At 42.4% G+C, this 20,920-nt stretch overlaps 1 protein-coding gene across 1 annotated transcript; it reads left to right on the top strand.

Annotated features, from left to right (window-relative positions):
- Positions 1 to 471: 471 nt before the first annotated feature.
- CCNA1 (cyclin A1) lies at positions 472 to 6,009 on the top strand. The gene is made up of 8 exons (XM_062576793.1): positions 472 to 591; positions 1,457 to 1,700; positions 1,913 to 2,037; positions 2,729 to 2,952; positions 3,555 to 3,759; positions 4,728 to 4,841; positions 5,464 to 5,597; positions 5,958 to 6,009. The coding sequence occupies exons 1-8, from the start codon at positions 472 to 474 to the stop codon at positions 6,007 to 6,009; spliced, it is 1,218 nt and encodes a 405-aa protein (XP_062432777.1).
- Positions 6,010 to 20,920: the final 14,911 nt, after the last annotated feature.

The raw sequence follows: 20,920 nt of genomic DNA, 5'->3' as shown, positions 1-20,920 counted from the left end.
GCTTACGGCCGTCTCCTCCCGCTGCCCCGCGCGTCGCCAGCAAACGCAGCCAGGATAAAACCCTCTTTATGTCCGCTTGCTGCAAGATCCGGTTACGAGGGCCGAAGCCGCGGGTGCCGGGCCGTGCCGGGCCGTGCCGCGCCGGGGGGCGGCCCCGGGTCTCCATGGCGACCCGCCGCCGCCGCCGCCGCCGCCGCCGCCGCCGCGCGGGTTGCCAGGGCCGCGGCGGCCGGGGGTTGCCGGCCCCGGCGTCCAACTGGCCGCAGCCAACAGCCGCCGCGGGCGCCCATTGGCCGCGGCCTATATAGGGCCGGCGGCGGCGCGGGGCGGGCAGCGCGCAGCGGCCGCGGCGGGGCGGGCGGCGCTCGGCGGCGGCTCGGCGGGCGCAAGCGAGCGGTCCCGGCGGCGACGGCTGCTCCTCCTCCACCACCGGCTCCCGGTGGCTGCTGTCTGGGGTCCCCCGCAGGGAGGATGCGCCGCACCGCGGAGAAGAGCCGTGCGGGGCGGCCGGAGCCCCGCGCCGCCGCCGGCGGGCGGGCCGTGCTGGGGGAGCTGGCGGAGAACGGGCAGCAGCGGCGGCCCGGCGGCCAGGTGAGCCCCCGGCGGGCCGGTGCCGCCGCGGGTGGGCGGCGGGGCGGAGCCGGCCGGGGAGTAGCTGCGTCGCGCCGGGAGCCCCTCGGGTAACCGCCCGCGGGGCGCGCCGTGCGGCGCCGCCTTGGGCGAGGCTCCGCCGGGGCGGGCGGCCGCGGCGAGCTGCTGCCTCGCTGCTGCCTCGCTGCTGCCTCGCTGCTGCCTCGCTGCTGCCTCGCCGGGCTCCGCAGGCGCCCCGGCCGCGTGGCGGGCCGTGAGCCCGGCCGGCTGCCAGCGCCCTGGGAAGGCTGGAGCTCGCGGCAGCGCGTCCGTCCTGTCCCTCGCAAGCCCTTCTGAGATTGCACTGTGGTCCTCGGGTGTTGCGGTGGCTGAGCCCCGAAATGCAAACTTCGGCTTGTAACTCCGTATCAGATGCCTTTCATAAGTCGGTGGTAGCACCTCTGAAAGCTTCCTGCTGTCACTTTGCCTTGCTACACTTTGAAATAGGCGCTTTGCGCTAAAACTGCGTGCAGAGCAAACCCCACGCTTGACGCTGCTTGTTGCTGATGGAGCTGCCCTCACGTGGCTCCCCCTTGCTGTCAGCGGTGGAGCTGAGGCTGCTCCGGGCTCGCCTGGCTCCTTCCTTCCAGTACACCTCAGTTTCCCTACGAGGTCTCTGTTGCAGCAAGAGAGCAACAAGCAGGACCTCTGAAGCGCAGATTGTGGCTATGAGTGTACTATCATTTTTTTTTCCATCCAGTTAACTTACAGGTTTTTGGTGCCCATATTAGCCAAGGAAAGAAATTCCTCTTCCTTTCTAAAACAAGCTATACTTAACTATCTTCTGACTTGCTGTCTTACAGCATTACTGTATACTCTGTTTCAGGGTACTACAATTATCAGACACTTCTCTGGCTCTGAAAACTCCTTCCCTCCAGCTGGAAAAGATGAATTGCCTAGCTGTGTGGTCAATGCCACGTCAAAGCAAGGATTTGCTATATATATAGATGAACCAGAACAGAAAGAAAACTACAACTGCCCAGTGATTGAAGATCTGGAATCTAGCCTATGTGAACTGGATACTAGTGCAATGACATCCAATATTCACCTGCTGTTGGATCTGAGTACAGGTAACTTCTCTTAGCCGCTAACTGAGTAGTATAATGGAGATTCTTGTAAAGTAGCTATAAACTGTGATGCTAGTGAGCAGCTTATGTTGATTAAATAGTGTTTCAAGATAACTTTGATTATGATCAACAATGCATCTGCTGTGTCAGAAATAGCAAGAGAAGGTGAAGAAGCTAATTACCTAAATGTGTTGCTGGCTCCTCTAACCTGCCAGGGTCTCCTATGCTAGTGGACACATCCTTCCAGTCCCAACCAGAGGATCAGGTGGAAGATACAATAACTGTAATGACTGTGGGAGAATATGCGGAGGATATTCATCAGTACCTCCGAGAAGCTGAAGTGAGTGGCTGGTTACAAGCTTATAACTCTAAGGTATTTGTGGACTCTGTGATGGGTTGCAAGCTGTACTGCTGCCCCAAGATAGCCCTGGACTGCCTCTGAGCTACAAAGGTGGAGAAATACCTGTGAATCTGGCTTCAGACAGTGGTGAGATCTTTCAGGTATTACTCTGCATCCCAGAAATACTCCATTGTTAAGAATCAAAAGATGCTCTAAGAACAAAGTTCTGGAAACAGTTCTTGCAGATGGGAGTCAAATGCTGCAAAAATGCTAAAGCAGGTGGATATGATCTCACTGATGGCTCTTGTGTTATTGGAGAGCTCTGCTTTGCTACTCTGATGCAGAAGACTAAAGAACAGCCTTCCAGTAGGGAAAGGGAAGCCTGGTTTGCTTAAAGTTACTTACAAGCCATTCAGAAAGAGGGACCGGAATGTGTTTGATAGCAGAGACTTCAATGTCCAGGAGGTCCTTCACTATTCTGCTACTAACACATTGCTCCTGTCTCTTACTAGCATTCACTGGAGAAATAGCACTTCTAGTAAGCACTTTAGTTACTAGTTAATAGTACTAACTAGTTATCAATTGTTGTACTTATACCAGTAGGCCAAAAAGTAGTTCAAAAACCTTAACTCAGCCGTCAGTGGATTTCTTGGGATGAATGTCTTAACTCTTCGCCTGTTTCTCTGAGCAGGTAAGATACAGGCCCAAGCCCTACTATATGAGGAAACAACCAGATATCACAACAGGAATGCGTGCCATCTTGGTAGACTGGCTTGTGGAAGTAGGTGAAGAATACAAACTTCGGACAGAGACACTGTACTTGGCAGTGAACTTCCTGGACAGGTTCCTTTCCTGCATGTCTGTGCTCAGAGGGAAGCTGCAGCTTGTAGGAACAGCAGCAATTCTTCTGGCTGCGTAAGTGTTTGCATCATTTCCTGGAAACTCAGCAGGCCATAACTTATCCTTAGTTTAATTCAAAGGACTGAAGCCTGCAGTAACAGGTAGCTTGGTCAAATTGCTAATCTTCAGACATCATGACAACTCTGGCACTAACCGAATTAAATGTCTAATCTTCCCACCTTCACATCAAGAAAGCATTGTAACCATAAAGCCAGAAGCCAAAAAGGAGGGGGAACAAAAAATACTATACATGGCAGGCTCTTGGCTATAGTAGATTCAAGTGACAATCTACACTTAGACCTGAACTCTTTAAAAACACAGGATAACAAACAGAGCTGAGGATTGTTTTGTGTAACGGGACTCTTTGGATTTAAGAGCTTGCTATTAGTGAAGAGGGTTTTTAACAGGAATATGAGTGTATTTCTATCCCAACTGACTGCTTGGAGTCCCTGTATCCACTTTTCTTCCCAAATCTGATCCTAAATAGTTACATATCCTGGAAGAGTTGAAATTGGTTCTCTAGACAATCATGTGCCCATCCTAATTTGAATCTGGTGGAAAACTTGTTATTACCACTTGTCAAGCTGACCAGTGTGGCTTCGGTACTCCTTTTTCAGGAAATACGAGGAGATTTACCCACCAGAAGTAGATGAATTTGTATATATAACTGATGATACATACACGAAGAGGCAGCTGCTGAGAATGGAACATCTGCTTCTCAAAGTGCTGGCGTTTGACTTAACAGTGCCAACCATCAATCAGTTCCTCCTCCAGTATATTCAGAGGCATGGAGTCTGCATCAGGACAGAGAACTTTGCAAGGGTATGAATTATCCTCCTTGAAACCTGAAGGGGGGTGGAGTGGAAGTGATCATAACTTACAGAAATGCAGATATTCCTGCTTTTATCCGAGCGGACATGTTCTGATGTTCCATCAGGTGATAATATTCCTTTCTCATGTTGTACCTTTTCTGGGACTCCGCTAGGCCTAAATCTGGATACTTTCTAACGTGCTACCTTCAGTGTAGACTTGTGTTAAGACTTCTGGGGAAATCTCTTATGGAAATACTAAGCTTGGTCTCCCTGTCTGTTATGGGATAATGCACTGCCTAGGCAGATAGATGGTAGAAAACAGCTTTTGCAACACTGCGTGCTTGGTAACTCTGCCTTGGAAATAGTAGTACTAGGTGTTGCCACACAATATATGTGCCTATAACTACATAGGGATCCCTGCTTAGAAATGTGGTAACCATAGCTTATAGCAAAACATCTGACCTGCTGCTTAGGTGAAAAAGTCATAGGATTATATAATGACTCGATTCCAGTAGAGCTCAGATTGTCCTTTAGAGCTGCCTATAAGGTCCAGATCACAGTGAAATATGCCTACATGAGTAAGATCCTCAAAGGAGAGAAAGAGCACATTTATTCTCCTTACAGAACTCTATACCATCGTGGTTTCTATCTCTAAAACTATATCAGAGCTGGTAATAGGATCACAACTTAAGATTATGGTACAGGATCAGTTAAGCTTTGACAGGAATGTGGTCATTTGTGTGTGGTTGTATGTCTCTTTTTTTTCACCCATTAAACAGGCTGGAAGTACTTCTGTGGTGAGATCAACAAAACTGGAACTCTACTTCAAATTCATGAGTACTACTTCTACCCACTGAACATGTAACACCATGTTCCTTGCATGAAACTATGACCATCAGCTAGTTTAAATGCCCCATATGTTGACATGGTTCCATTAGATAAACTTATCTTATTTGAAAATTTTCCTTTTTTGTTTAGTATCTTGCAGAGCTCAGTCTCCTAGAAGCCGATCCATTTCTGAAGTACCTTCCTTCACAAACTGCTGCAGCAGCCTACTGTCTAGCAAACTATACAGTAAACAGGCGTTTCTGGGTAAGAGCAACTGTGTTAATGAAACTCAAGCATTTCATTCTGTCACTAGAACTAGACTGAGAAGTAGAAAGAATAGCTTTCAGCTTTCGAAGGCTGAAGTCTTAGGATGAATGGCTGCTTCTGAGCTTGTGGCACTATCTGGATGTTTAAATCTGAAATATCCTGCCTGCTGTCTGAAATAGGAGGAGCTTTGCTATTTTGCTTGCTTAAGTCTGTACCTAAGACCTCATCTATCCCTGGTCCCCAAAACTTCTCCCCACAAATAGAATTAGGGGCTTCTTGCAGGGAAGAAAGCTTGAATCTGTGAGTGAACTTTTTGATAGCCATGTCAGCTGTATGTTGGAGGAATAGCTTTAGCAGGGAGCAGAAACAAGAAGCAAGGTGATAGATGTGATATAGCTCCCTTTGCTTAGAGCAGTAGGAGCTTCTCATCACAGTTTCCCAGCACCAAGGATCCAGAGTGAAGCTTATGGCAGGAGATGTATCTGAATCCTTTCAAGCACTAAAGGAATTCGGAGTGAGAATTAGTATAGCCAGATACATTTTTCTACAGAAGCAGGAAGCCTATTCTAGAGGAATGTTGCCCAAAATAAAATAACATTAGCTTTTCTCCTCTGACCAGCCAGAAACACTTGCTGCATTCACTGGGTATTCACTAAGTGAAATAGTGCCTTGCCTGACTGACCTACATAAAGCATGCCTTGATGCTCCCCATTGTCAACTGCAAGCGATTAAGGAGAAGTACAAGCTGTCAAAGTAAGTAACCAGGGTGCTAATGTCCTGTAACTTGGAGGCTGTGGGCACAGGAAGACTGTGGTTTATCAGTACCTGCAGCACAAGCTGCTGAGACCTATAGCTGACAAACTGCTCATAGTGGTCAGCTTCAAGAACAGAAGCTAATGCTAGAGGAGGTGCCTCTTGAAAGGAAAGCTTTCCTCCCAGAAGAGTAGTTCCAGCCTTACCTATAGGTATGCAGATGCATTGGATTATAATTCTTCTGTGATGTTGAAGAATGAGATTTCTCCGCTCCATGATATACATTCTACAAGAATGTAAACAGGATATTTAAATTTGTCAGCCAAGCTGGTATTCTTGGAGACTTTGTTTCTATTCTAGGTACTTCCAAGTGTCTCTCTTGGAGCCCCCAGCAGTTCTTCCTCTACAGTAAAGATGGTGGATCCTGAACTTGGACTATTCCCTTCCAATCAACACAGCTGGTCTAACATTTCGTAGAGCACTGCAGGTCATGTGTCTGTAACCATGGAATGTTTTTCTTTTTAGCTAGCATTTTTTTAATTAGATGCCTTTTAAAAAGGATATTTATTAGACTATAGCTTTTAGTAGTAACTGACAGCAGCGCTTTTAATAAATGTCTTATTACACTGTTCCTCTGAATCTCCTGACTTTAGTTAATATGTCCAGTAACAGCAAGTTGAAAAGGAAAACCCTTTTCAAAAGATAACGGAACAGAGTTTTTAAGCTGGTTGGAATGGCTTGAGTTTCAGGTTGTACTGGTTTGAACCACGCTTTCATCCAAAGACGTGAGTGACTGGCTGGTTTTATCAGTTTCTTGCTCCTCTATGAGGCAAAACCATGGAGCAATGAAAGGAAGCTGTCCTCTGGAACTCGTTTACCATGTCACAGCAAAAGCATCCAGGTATAAGTGATCACTGTATGCAGATCTGGTCTGTAGAAGCCATGTGTTTAGGTAGAAGTTGAATTTATTATAAGGGTAAATAGGGAAGATCTTTTGTTCAGGAGATGAAGAAAAGGGAGGCTAAGATGTTCCCAAGGCTCTTCCAGACAGAAATACTGGAGGACAGACTTGGATAAGGGATAAAAGCTGTAATGAAGACTGGGGGCTGTCAGGCTGTGAACAGGTGGACTTGAACTGGGTAGCTGCTGATGTCATATTTCTGGTATTTAATAGTCTTACAGCACAGTTATCTGAGATGACATCCTGTGCCACTGCAGCACCACTGAACATGTATAGCACTCTGCAGTCTCAAGAGAAACTTTGCTCTTGGAAGAATGGAAGGAAAAATCTGTCTGACTCTTTCTTGCTGTAAGAGTACAATATGCCCTGTGCTTCCTCTCCTGAGAGGGAGAATAATCTGTACAGGTATTGTGTCTCCAAGCAAAAACGTTTAAAACTTCACATTAACATGCAAGTCAACAGAAGCACTGTCTTGCAGTTAGATTAAGTACCAGCTGAAAAGTCTCTTGTTCTAATATAAAACCTGATTATACAAGTGTGTCATGAGGTGCTCTCAGCTCCAAGTGTTTCAATTTCTGTGATGTGCATGAATTTCCTTCCCTCCTGCCTCTATCCTTTTGCCAGTCCAGGATAGTGAATGGTCCCAGTAGAACATACCCTTCTGTTCTTGCAGAATAGAGGGAGATAGCTGTAGATGTGATTCACTTACCTCAAAGTAAATACCCTTTAACGAAAGAATGCCCACTTTTAACCTACCCTATGCTTCCCAACCTTGGTCTCTTGATTGGTCACGTATGTTAATATCAGCAAATTAAGAGAGCTGATTTGACTACAGGATATTTGGAAAAACACTTTCTATTTGTCTCCAGCAGATGTTTTATGGTGGAGGCTTTGCTATCATCAAATGTCTCAGTGCAGTGAACTTCAAGGCTTGTGGGTGACAGTCTTAAAGGTGCCCCGCAGACGTCAGTTCTGTGTGCAGACAGCTTTAAAGTATGTGACTCAATACTGAGGCTAAACCCGATGGCATTGAGCTGGAATGGGCAGAGGTAGATTCTTGATTGCCTGTTTCATAAGGAAATGGTGTACTAAATTTAAGACTATGAGCACCTGCTTCCTTTATGATGGTTTAGGTGAGACTTACTGAACTGCAGTTGCTGTCATGGTGAAGCTTTCAAAGTATTAATGAAGGTTTCAAGTGCAGAACCTTTTTCCTGGTGTAATAGCAGTTCCAAAATGTTTGTATGGTCATGTCAGAGTAGGAGCAGGAGTTTGGATCCTCTGGACTGTCTAGTATTAATCATGCCATGTCTTTTTCTGCTAGGTCTTGATCTACCTAAGAGTAGGAGCTAAACTCCAGGTCGGCTGACACAGCTAAATGTTTTGCCATGGAACATCTTCCTACAGGCTGAACTCTTTCCTTCTGTTACAGAGTCAGATATGATAGCTTTTTTTTTTTTTTTTTTTTTTTTTTTTTTTTTTAATGAAATAGGAAATGAAATAGTCTCTGAAATAGGATGTATGCTCTGTCTGCTTTTTTGGTCATGCTTTTGCAACTGCAATAGCTGCTTAAATACTGCTACTTAGCCATTGGACCAAAAAAGTAAGGAAAAGCTAAGTACTTAAGATGAGAAATAGCATGCACATTAGAGCATTATGTTAATGAGTTTGTACAAGATGGATTAAATTTTAGTTTATATGAGACAAACTCATCCATGTCACAATCCCAGATGAGACTCTCTTTTTAAGTACTAATGGCAATTTGAGTGTTCCTCTGCTATTCTTCCTTGTGCTGAATTTGTGTTAGAGCGATTGAAAAATCATGTTCTTCTGCAGTCATAGTACTCCTGGCTCTTCTAAGATGCAGCCTGGATGCTGTCTTCTGTCTCATTCTGAGTGTGTTATAACACTAGCCCTGGTCTCTCTCTTCCCTGCTCTGGGCTCGCCTCTGTAGCTGATGTTTGAGAAGGGAATATTGTGGTGAAGATGGTGGCATAATTGTGTTTTGATAAGATGATGTGCTTAATGCAGATGTAACGCTATTTAACTAGTGCTTAAAATGAATGCTTATAAGCTTGATTTTCATTTTTAGCATATGCCTCTTGTAAGGAGGAAGAAAAAGCTTCCCTCTGGGTTGCTTTGTTTTGACTGACATGTAGCAAAGGTGCTACAGGAGAAAATAAGACTTGTGTGATGTTAAAAACAAATAGAACCAGACGTCTTAAAGACAGCTGTGTCCTAGAAATTAAAAGGAATCTTAAAATTACATATTAAGCAGTGGCAGTCCTGCTTCTTGATCTTCCCCTTCATTGGTGTGTAAAATATGGCCAAAAAAGACCTATTTTTCCTTTGTTCAAAAAATACTTCAACAGTTGCAGTTTTAATGTTAACTCTGCTATGAAGCTCAGTCTTTTGGGTTCCTGTTTCAAAGGCTGAATACTGACTTCTATGTACATTGCAGTATCTTTCCTCCAACTTAAAAGGTATTGGGACAGTGCAGCAGGAGCAAAGCTCACCATTAACACTGCAGGCCAAGCCATTGTAGCAGCTTAGAGAGCACATCCAGCACTCCTGACTGGAGTGGTGTGAGTAGAATAGTGCAAAGGACTTTAATTTTCTGATACATAATGTTCAGTTCAAGAGCTCTTGGATAACATTGATTAGAAAGAAAGCTCTTTAATTCTATCCTAGAAGTCTTTCTACTACCAGGCTGTGACTTCCAGAAGGCTCTGAATGTGCTGTGGTTCAGTGATCCTGATTTGTCCCCATTGTAGTTAAGAGTCACTGGTAAAAGCTTAAAACAACACTAAATACTACTGTTGCCTTTGGTGTTTGTGAGTTGCTATGAAAGAAGCTATTCATTATGATTGGAAATGTTTGTGAAACTATTTCTCTTAAGATTAAAATGGGCAAGCAGAACCAAAAGAAATGCTCTGTGGGAGGTACTGTTGTGACAGCTGGAGTCTTCCTCCCCTCTCTGTTCCCTGAGCACATTAAGGGTATCTGAGCAGTAACTGGGTAATTGGGGAGAATGATTTAACTGTAGTTAAGACAGTTAAGCTGCTAATTCATGACCGAAGGGTGTCTGCCTTGCTGGAAAACTTGACAATGTGATTAGCTGGTCTGCGTACATACCTGCTTGTTGTTGGTTCTATAAATGACTGGAATTAGCTCTGATTACCAAGGCTGATGCTTATTTTGCCATTGACCTTGGAGCAGATTGTGGGGCTATTTTTAAGGATGAGAAACAAGCTGCGGCATCAGTGTTTGCTTCCTAGATTGAAGTTTTTCAGCTTGCAGTTTTCTTCTGTACCTGGTGCCCCAGAACAGGATCATCTAGTTATATATGAGCTGTGCAATCTGTACTAGGCAGACAAAGTGGAGGAGGTACAGACCCATCCGTTACCTCTCTCAGATGCTTGGAAGTCCTGCGCAGTGGAGTCTTTCTTATAAACTTTGATACGTACTCTCCTGATTATAGGACATTCATGGATTTCCCACTGTGTTAGACAAAACAGCCTCACTGTTTTATTGAAAAAAGCCCTTGTTTCTACTTCATAGCTTTTTCTCCTGTGTGGTTAGCTCATACCTTGTCCCTTGGATACAATCTGAACAAGCATTCACTTAATCTCAAAAACATGGAATTTGTATGGTAAGATACCCATAATGAACATTCCTGACAACACTTTAAAGTGAACTTCCTGACACTTCTGCAGAAATGGAAAAAAATGTTGAATTGGAAAGCCTTTGCAGTGAGTTTCTGATACCAGCTAGTGCTGACTCTTGCATGCTCTGTTTGGGATTTGTCTGAATGTAAATGGCAGCAGTGCAAATATTTGGGAGGATTAGCATGGGCAAATGTTCAGATTAGTCCACAGAAAGTAGTAGGTACTTTGAGCGTGTGATTCAGGTGTAGTTCTAAACTAGGTGCCTATCTTCATCAAATTAACTTGTATCCAAATTTAGCCAAGGCAAGAAGGATCAGGCAGACTTTGACTCTGCCTCCTGGAGTTCTGTACTGTGCTTGTGCAGTTAAGCTGTACTGGTATGAATAACAAGTGGGCCAAGCAAGGGCTGATTCCTGGCCAAATGCCACCATTTGGCTTGTTTCCATGGTGCTTAAGGCTAACTCCTCCTTAAGCACATCTCTCCTGGAGAGAGATTATGGGAGCAGGACAAAACAAAGTCAGTGTGAGCAACAGCTGAACTGGGAGAGCAGCTGGGCTGAGTGTTTGTGCTTGCTCTTTGCTCTCTTTTTAGCAATGTGCCTAGAATGGCTAATACCAGCAAATACCTAGCTAAACCATAAGGGAGTCCTCAGTCCTTGTCTTTGAGATGTTCATACTGCCTTAACTTGAATATAGGGGAGTTTCACTGGAGCAAAAGTGCTGGCAAAACAGGCTCATGACAAAGCATTAAATTTTGGCAAGAAATGGGTTTTCTTCCTCTGTTTGCAGCCAAATCAATTCTGTTTATTTTGTGTCCTGATGCATAACAACTTTAAAAATTGGGGAAAGAGCCCCAGAGCTCACAATGATTCATCAGACATCAACAGATTAGTCATTTGATATTAAGCAGTGAGTTGCTTACAGTAAAATACTATAAGCCCTAGCCCTCCCTAGGCAGAAACAGGAGTGTGACACTTATCTCAAAACTAAATCTTTTTTTTCTTTATCTCATGGAAATGGTTTTTTTTTTCCTATAAAGAAAAATCTGGAAATTAAAATGAACAGCAGCACAGAAAAATGCGTATTTTGAGGCTGCAGATGAGCAGCAACAGCAGAGATTGTTGCAGTATTGTTTTCCCATCTGCTAATGGGAGTAAGATGTTGAGGTGGTGGAACCAGGTTCATGCCAAATCCTACTTGCACAGCATTTTCCTAGGAACAGTATGTCTACCCCAGCAACATAATGTCACCTTTATTTAAAAAAGAGGCATATAAAGTTCAGCCCTACAAGAATGTAAATTGAGCTTTTTCACAATATCAAACCAAGATCAAAATAGCAAATTTATTTATGGTAAAAATAATGATCTTGTATTCTTATTGAATTGTACTCTGGTCTTGAATACAACCAGTAGAGGGCACCAGCGTCCTAGGTCCACGGCTGGAGGGAAAACTGTTCCTACATGATTCCCAAAAGTAGGCTGGATCAGAGCTCAGGAAGTCTATTTGGCCTGGAGCTGTGTGTGTGTGTTTTTTTTTTTTTTTTTTTTTTTTTTTTTTTTTTTTTTGCATGTTTTCAGGCAAACTAACAAGCAAAATCCTTGAGAACAATATATTCACTTGCTTGTCAGGCATTGTAATTGGGATTTATGTGACTGAAGATGCAATGTTAGCTAGATGTCTAGCTCTTATACACAATGCTTCAGGGATACTGGGGGAAAGGGGGAAAAGTTCTGTAAAGTTTCATTTACTTTTCCTTCTCCATCCTTCCAACATGTCAACTACGTTTGCTTGTCCTGGCAATAGAAACCAGGCTATCTAATGTTGACTTAGTCCTCTCCTGTTTCTGGCAGGAGAAGAACATGGTGGAAGCTGTTAGTGATTGGCCTGTGATATCCAATAATGTTCATCACGTAGTGAAGTGTTCTGAAGCAGGTCTGATGGAGGAACATCTCGCTGTACTGCAAGCTGGGTGGATGAGGCTCTTGTGGTATTACAGAGCTGGTATTGGTTGTGCAGGAAAGAAGGGAATTCCTGCTAGTTGATTCCTCCTTTAGAGAAAGAAAAAAGAAAAGTTAAGGATAATCTTAAGATAGCATGCTCCTATTTTTCTTTGAAAACTTCAGTGTTACACTGTGTTGTTTCAAGGTAATCTAGCCACACAAATAACGGTTGCATAGGAGGATCATGTAATTATTCAGCTTTTTGTGGTGCAAGTGTGCTTTTTGGAGCCTAGTGATGTTTTCCTTTTTCTATCTATTCCCAGCTCAAATTGAGTTTTACTTCCTTAAGCTGTTTGCCCATCCAGACCTATATTTCATTCTTTGTCTGCAGCTACTCTATAATGTATTTACTCTCATATTCAACCCCTAAACAGAGGGTAAAAGAGGTAGCCTGGTGAAGGGTCGGAGCATGGGAGGAAAGTGCATCCAGAGCAGTTGTCCAAGAGTGCTAAGTCTGACATTATTCAATACAAAAACTTATCAGTGCTTTCCATAAGTCAAATATAACAAATGGAAATGTCTTCTACTTAGACAGCTACGTACTGAGCTGTGACTGAACCCAGATTCTTTGCTATATTTGACCTTGTGCAGATACCCTTACAGATATATTTTAAGGCAGTTGCTAAACCAGTTGTTGTGTGTCAGGACTGTGGGTTGACCAAAGGGCCTGTGGGCATTGACTGGGAGGCAAATGTTTTATTCTGTCTGACAGTGGGAGCCACTGAGGTGCGGCTCACCTTTCAGAATACAGGAGAGCATGTTTGCATCATGTGTGCATCTCTGCAGTAGTCAAGCAAGTAGTCAGTGAAGCTTTCATGAACAAATCCAACTTTCCCAGTATGCCTGTGCCTCCACTAGCTGAGGCTAGCTGAACAACGTACTTTTTTTCTACTCCTTTTCTTTCTTTGCTGCATCTTGCTGTACCAAATCTTACTCTCAAAGTTGGATTATTAGCCAAAAGAGATCAAGAGCCAACATCGCTTTGCAAAAAAGACAAACCTGACAGAATAGGCTCTGACTGCATCTTTGCAACATGTAATTGGGACAAAAAGCTAAACTTGCCAATTGTGCCTTGCAAAACTGTATGTTCTACAGATAGCCTTGTTTCTTAGTGAATGAATACTACTAGCTTGTCATGAAACTTATAGTTCAGCCACTGTCAGGGCTCTTGGTTTCTCCCAGAGCCCTGCGCATAGCTGTATGGAGTTGATGTACTAGTAGCTTCTGCTGCTTACAGTTCTGTGGACCAATTCATAGGTTATGGTCTAGGAACTACTGATCTGTGTAACTTGAATGCTGGATGGACTTAAACTAGGAAAATCCTTTATTGCCAGATGAAAGCTCTGGAGATTTCATAGCTGCCTTGAAAAGAGAAATGGAGTTTAACAAAAAAAAGTTACTTCATCCAGGTACCAAGAGGATAAAATCATTAAGTATACATTGATACAAGTATCAATGTAATCTTGCCAAGCAAACACCTTAAGAGTCCAGTACTTGCCAGCAAGTGCTTGAGATGAAGTGAGCAGGTGGTGTGGCTGACTCTATTGTGCAAGTACTGAACAACAGCATAGCTTCATCTTGTTCAGAGCCCACAGACTGTACTTGCTTACTTCATTAAGCCTGGGTTGGATTCATTCTTCAATTATTAAATGTTTGTTTTTTATAATCACTTGGTTTGCTGATGATTTAGCTCTCTAAACCTCTTAACTTACCATGTGTATGAATAATTTTGTACTCTAGCTGTAGAAGGAACTCTGTAATCTGAGCATGGTAGTGTGTTAGGATTGTTGTGGGCAGTGACTAACTAGAAGGGCTGTTGCAGTTCAGAGCTTCTTGTTAAACTTATTGTCTTCACTCATCATAAAGGCAGAGAGTACAGAGCCTTTCAAGGCTTTGTGGATGATGCTTCATCTTTGTAGATCTGTAGGTTTTTTTTTTTTTTTTTTAAGGTCAAAAGATATTACTGAACTGTAGCTAATGTTCTTTATAGCTGTTAAATCCTGATTGTATAGTCTACAAAAACACACAGTTCTGATTAGGTTTTCTTGGTTGACTGTCCATTGCTATATCACCCTCGCTGTTAAACCCTTCTGTTTCTAGCTTATGCATATCTGACTCTAATTTCAAGTCTTTTAGTTTTGTCTTTTCCCAACAAGATTAACGAGCTCTTCAGTAGCAATGTTTTCTTTCATGCAAGAACTTAACCACCATCTTTAAGTTATTCCCTAGCTGTTCTTCTAAATAGAACAGTCAGAGCTCTTCATACTTTTCACAGTAATGTGCTACTTTAACCTCTATGTGTTTGTCAGCCTACTCTGGTTACTGGACATCCTCTTAGGACTTGGGCTTCAGATGACAGGGTACAGCTCTAGCAGTGGTCTCATGAATGCTGTATATGTAAGTTAAATCTTTTAGACAGTCTGAGGGACATTCATTCATAATATTCAGTAGAAAATCAAGTGCTGACAGAGTTCTTGCAGCAGCAAAAACATTGCTGAAGATAGGATTCTTCCTGAAGCTGGCTTGTAATGAAAGCTGATTTGCCAATCTTTTTCAGTATATACAAATCAAAGGCAGTCTCTCTGCCTCCTGGCAAGCTACTAAAGCTGCTGTTTGGCAGAACTTGCCAAGATAGCAGTGCTTCTTAGTGTAAAAGACAATATATACTATTTATTTACAATTATATACAACTATTAAGTATCACCATCTGTTTTGATATGAAGTTAATGCTGCTAAAGGATTTAGAGCTTTTTAAGTTATCTAAATTTCAGAGTTGACAGTGTAAACTTCTGTAATTATCTTGGTTATAGTAACACTTAGTGCCCACCATCCAAGTGTCACTGAAATGAGAATTTTTTTAAAAGTATAGTGGAAGCACTATAGAATTATGATGATGGTGGGAGAAAGCTGTTATGTAGGTAGAGAGCTGAATGGGGCAGATGACTTAGTGGTAAAAGACACTGGAAAAGCTTAAGGCACTCAGTGTCATCTTTTCCCCTGATCTTTACTGACAAGATTGTGCTCATACCTCTTGTCTCTGAGGGTGTGGGGGGCAGAGGACCTATAGTAGAGGGGGATCATATTAGGAATCTGCAAGGTCACTGTGACCATGCTGAGAGGAATGGCTGATACTCCAGATGACAGGGATCTAGACAAGCTAGTGGGATGGCCTGACAGATGTCAAGTTTAATGAAGACAAATGCAAATTACTGCAGCGAGGATAAGATAACTGCATGCACCAGTGTAAGCTGGGAACTGGTTAGAAAGCAGCCCTGCATAAAAGGGCTGGAGGGCTAGTGGAATCAAGGTTTCATCTTGTTTTTTAGCGAAGCTCTTGACTGGATTTCCCATAGTATCCTTGTAGCCAAGCTGAGGAGATAAGCGTAATGTGAGTCAGCAGAGTGCTCTTGTAAGAATGAAGACCAAACACGTGCTGGACTGCATTAGCAAGAATGTAGGCAGCAAAGTAAGGGAAGTGATGTGTCCCTTCTTGGTGCTTGTGAGGTTTTGCACATAACTGTCCATTTTTGGGCTCCCAGTACAATGCATACAGGAAAAATAGGCAGAGTCTGTTCCAGCTATCAAGATGTTTAAGGGGCTGGAGTATGTGTTGTATGAGAGGAGATGGAGGAAGCAGTGGTATTTTTTTTGTTTTTTTTGTTTTTTTTTGTTTTGTTTCTCTCTTCCCCCCCCCCCCAGCTTTGAGAAAAGAAGGTTCAGGAAGAACTTAATCTTTTACTGTCTAAAGAAGGCTTATAAGAAAGACAGAATTGGATGCCCAGCAGAAGGCTGGGGCAACACTCACAAGTTGCAGCAAGTTCTGATTGCATAGAAAGGAAAAGACTTGTCATGAAAGTGGTTAAGTGCTGGCACACAGGTTGTCCAGTGGGGCTGTGGGATTTCCATCCTTGAGAGATGGTCAGAACTGAACAGGACACAGCCATGCACATTCTGCTCTAAGTAGGGGGTTTGGCTGACTGCCTCCAGAGGTGCAGTCTATCCTAAATCATTTAGTGCATCCACAAAATTTTCTAATAGAATGGTGAAATGTAACTTTGGAGGGATTTTTTTTTGCCCTATGCTCCATTAGCACGAGCAATTAAGCTTTGATTAGAAGACAGTGAAGAACAAAAGCAACATTGTGTACCAAGGTTAGAATAGTTTCCTGTTACCTGGTTGGTGAGAACCTGGAACTGCTGGTGTTCAGAGCCTCTACTTTTCAATATGATCCAATGTTGTATGCTTGTATTATACACTGAAGAAAAATGGTGAAGGGTTATTTTCAGACTGCCTGTAATCAGTGACTGATCCAGTCACTGTGACATCTGAGCAAATGATGACAGTTCTGGACACCTACTCATGAGGTGTATTAGAAAAAGAGTTAGAGATAAGTAGTCCAGGAATGAGTGAGTTAGGCTTCAGTGGTAAGCGCTCTTCATATGGGACTTGCATGGGGCTGAGCCTTGGGATGCATGACACTGTCTGGGCCCTGGTCATGCCAGAGATCAAACAGTTTTGTTTTAGCTTTGAATCATAGGATACACTGCTTTGCTGCCATGCATAGCAGAAGTGCATAGCCCTGATTAATTTCATATCATATAATGTTAGTAATAGTGTTTGACTGAAGCATATCAAAGGCATTATGCAATGTAAACATTGCATCCTGCTTTAGGAAAAGCCTTGTTCTCTGTAGCCAGCTTTATTTGACATATGTGCTTCCTGTGATTTGTAGGCCTGATACTCAGATGTTTAAGCAGCAGATGCCTAGAAAACTTATTTTAATGTTAAATCTCTACAGCTCTGAGGTTTTTTTTTTTTTTTTTTTTTTTTTTTTTTTTTTTTTGTACTCTTTCCCTCTTGCATATACCTGCATACAGAAGCACTCTTGCTTATTGGCTTTAATTTGGTCTTGACTGCCTGTGCACTGACACCTTTTGTTAATTCTGAGATGCTACTCTGTGATCTGCACCTGTGGCCCTTGGCTCTCAGTCATCTCATCAGTAGGTAATGAAATGTCATAACAGTTTTCTTGCCATTTCAGTCCATGATGCTGTCTGCTACTGTGATGAACAGGAAGGGACTAGAGGTGGTAGCTTGGTAATAATTCTGACCTTTGTTCCCTAAATGCTGAATTGAAACCAATTCACTTCACATCAGCCAGTAACTGGCTGTTAGAAACAGTTTTAGGATAAGGTTGAATTTATATCCTAGATTTGAAAGGTGCCAGGTCGTTGATCCAAGCCAGGAATAGGATTTTGTGAATCACGTGAAAGACCTAAAAGCCCAAGTCTTCTAGATTTTAAGGGAGACCTAAACCTATGTAGTTATCTTTGAAAAATTGATGTGTGCTGGGTAAACCCTGTGGAAAGCATTTAACAATTGTCATGAGTTACTTACACTGCTCTGAAAGTCCAAGTCTGAAAGTTACCAGTGGTAACACTTGTTCACTGTGCAGGTTGCTTTTACTTTGATGGCTGTTCCATGATGAAGTATGCTAACCAATTCACTCATTTCAAATTTATTTCAGCTGTTACTGTAGTGATATTGTTGTAAAATCTGGTGATGTCTTTTCTGCTATTTAGGAAATATAGTTAGTATTGCAGAAGCATTATTAAGTACCAAAAGCAGAGATGTGGCACTCCTCAGTAAAGGTTTGAGATTTTCAAGGCAGCATCAGAATCATTTGGTAACACTTTCTAAAGTGGATTCATACTGTAACATTTTGGACACGTCATGCTTCACTAAGTTTGCTTTTGATCTAGATTATGGCAGCAATTTAAAATTTTCACATTCAGAAATTACTGTGTAAACACATTTACTCAAACTTTCACAAGAATCAGTGCTATACAAAAAGTGCAGCAGTAATCTAACAAGAAATGCCCATTTTGTTCACTCTGGGGTTGGCAGTTCTGCATACTTATACATTGGCCTTTACATCGTTAATAATTTTAGTCATTATTTTCCACTTCTGAGAAAACTGAGTATTGCATTAGATGTGTTGAACAGATCAGCAGCTGCAGTGTTTACAATCTTTACCCTTCTGTGTGTTTTATGGGAAATGACTTCAAACTTATGTTGATATTGCCTAAGAGTGGCTTCATGCATTTTATTTCATTTTTTAGAGATTTTTTTGTAAGTATTTGCAAAATATTATGTTTGTGTCTTTCTAGAGAAATGGATGCAGTGTTTATTGATTAAGAGGATGCTGAGAGGTAAGCTTCATATTGCTTCAAGGCAAAGGTATAGGATAGGGTGTTGAGTGCTCAGTGTTGATGTAACCTTTATTCCCATCAAAGTTGTCGGAAGAGTCAGAACTCCTAGAACTGCTTCAAGCAATGGTGTAAAGCTTTTTACAGTAGGCTTAACTTCTATTCCTTACAGCTTTTATGTCTGCAAAAATGAAGGCAGTACTGACCTATCACAGCTGTGCCAATTAAAGGCTGGCAAGAAGAACAAAACAGATGTTAAAGTTGTGTGCTGGTAAATCCAATTTTTTGGTTTATTAGAATGGGCTAGCTTGCCATCACTTCTCTCTTGTCAGTAGACAGAAGCAGGGATTAAAGTGAAGGGATAGACACCTGTGAGTGGTGATATATCCTTCAGAGGAGCATGTGATGGATGAAGTGTAGAGATGGGTTGCCATTTGGACTTGCCAAGAATAACCTCTTTGCAGCCCAGGATTTAGGGAACTATGAGGAATGAACTTAAAAAGGATGAGAGAGGCTCTTGCTCTCTTTAAATAGGCTTTGTAATCTTCTATTTTTGTCTCCAGAAGTGCTTACTCATGTGTGCTAGGATTTTCAAAACTGCTTACACAATCAGAGATATAAGGAGGAGGTGAGAATATTAGAAGTCATGTAATACCTCTCCATCTCTGCTTGGGTCTGATGGCAGAACCACAAAACTCAGTGATAAGTGACCCAAAGCCCGGTGAGATCAACAGGTAAGGCTCTTGATGAGGAAATAGCAAGCTGAGAAGAGGTTGTTTCCAGCCTACCTTACAGGAAAATCTTGCCTCAGTGTGCAGCTCTGGATAAAAGAGGCATTTGTTGTTGGTGGCTTACAGGCTCAGGCTGCCATGACATGGATGGGTTTGAATCTGAGAGCTCCTAAGTCAGTTCCATTTATCATCGTTATGGTGAAAAAGGAGAGCTCAGGGGCTCAGCTCCTTTCCTTTGAAAGTCAGGCATTCCACGTGGGTGGCTGATAAACTGATTTCTTGAAGCTTAAAATATCTCATGCTACTCTTCTGTGTCAATTTCTCATCTATAAAGGTAAATCTATTTTGGCATAGTCTTTTGAAGATGCTCAGACTTTTACTGAGTAATCAGGTGCAAAATTGCATACAATACAAGAAAGCATAAATACATTCTTTGTAAGTGTAATAACATAAAAATACTTGTATAGGTATTTTTATATAGGTATATATAAAAGGTGTATATATATAGGTATAGGTATATATATATATATAAAAGGTATATATATATAGGTATATATATAGGTATTTTTATATAGGTATATCTCTTCAGTGGGGAGAGTGAAGCTGTGAAGGCAGAAGTATCAAAATGTCTTTTCTGCTTTAGTCTTTACTAAATGGGGTGATTGTAGTTGGACTGTTAGCTCTCATCAATGTCAAAAGGATGAGAAGTTTAGCTATAATAGATCAAATGTAATGTCAAAACAGTCTGAGTTATTAGTAGTTCCCTTCAAGAAGTTGTGCAGAGCAAGGGATGTTTTAGAAGACTAAAAGGAAAATTAAGGGTTTATCTTCAGCAGAAAAAGTGTTAGGAAGTTAGACTACTGATCCTCAATTTTTGTCCCAGGAACACAACAGATTACAGGTTGTTTGGTGTCAATTATTGTTATCACCTAGACAGTAACTAAGATAATGACAGCCAACATCATTGGTAAGAACTAGTAATGTTGTGTTAGCCTCATGGCCCTCTTGGATGAGTGTTGTGAGTAAAGGAAAAGTGAAGATGTCTTTGGTAAGACTTTTGTCAGTGTCACCTACGTAAGCAAGCAAGGGAAACTTGGATTTGATGAAACTGCTGTTCTGGGGCTATGTGCTTGATAGAAAATAACTACTGAGTAAAATTTCCTACACTGTTTACTGCAGTAAGGCCTCAGCTGCAGTGCTGGGTGCAAGTTTGGGCATGGCAGCTTAGGGATGAGACTGAGCAATTGCCCTGAGAGAGCCTGAAGGGAGTGAGCCCTGCTGGTTGGCCACTGCATTGCTGTAGGAGAAGACTGGCCCTGCTCATATAGAGAAGGGAGGGCAGAGGAGGCATGCAGTATAGCCTCCTGGGTGTACTATATGAAAGAGAACTGGACCAGGTTGCCCAGAGAGGGTGTGGAGTCTGCTTCTCTGGAGATATTCAAAGCCCACCTGGATGTGATCCTGTCTAACATGCTCTAGGTCACCCTGCTGAGCGGGGAGGCTGGACTAGATGATCTCCAGAGGTCCCCTCCAACCTCAACCATTATGTGATTATATAAAAATAAAATGCATGCATACATACACACACGTATCCAGGAAGGAGTAACCTGGAAGGAGAACAAGGAGTAATGGGTTTACCTTACAGCAAAGCAGGTTTCAGTTTAGTTCTTGCAAAGACATATCTAGCAAGACAGCTGAGCACTGAAATGGATTATCTTGGTGAGGTTGTCCATGGATCACTTTAAGAACAGGTT

This window comes from Rhea pennata, chromosome 1, assembly GCF_028389875.1.
Source record: "Rhea pennata isolate bPtePen1 chromosome 1, bPtePen1.pri, whole genome shotgun sequence".
Classification (NCBI taxonomy): domain Eukaryota; kingdom Metazoa; phylum Chordata; class Aves; order Rheiformes; family Rheidae; genus Rhea; species Rhea pennata.
The sequence above is the reverse complement of the archived record's forward strand: the minus strand, read 5'-3'. Positions and strand labels throughout refer to the sequence as shown.

Excerpts from the sequence above, each read along its gene's own strand:
- CCNA1 (XM_062576793.1), top strand. The coding sequence starts at position 472 with ATGCGCCGCACCGCGGAGAAGAGCCGTGCGGGGCGGCCGGAGCCCCGC. Across the intron at positions 1,701-1,912 it reads GCTGTTGGATCTGAGTACAG|GGTCTCCTATGCTAGTGGAC; the intron begins GTAACTTCTCTT and ends CTAACCTGCCAG. Across the intron at positions 2,953-3,554 it reads GCAGCAATTCTTCTGGCTGC|GAAATACGAGGAGATTTACC; the intron begins GTAAGTGTTTGC and ends CTCCTTTTTCAG.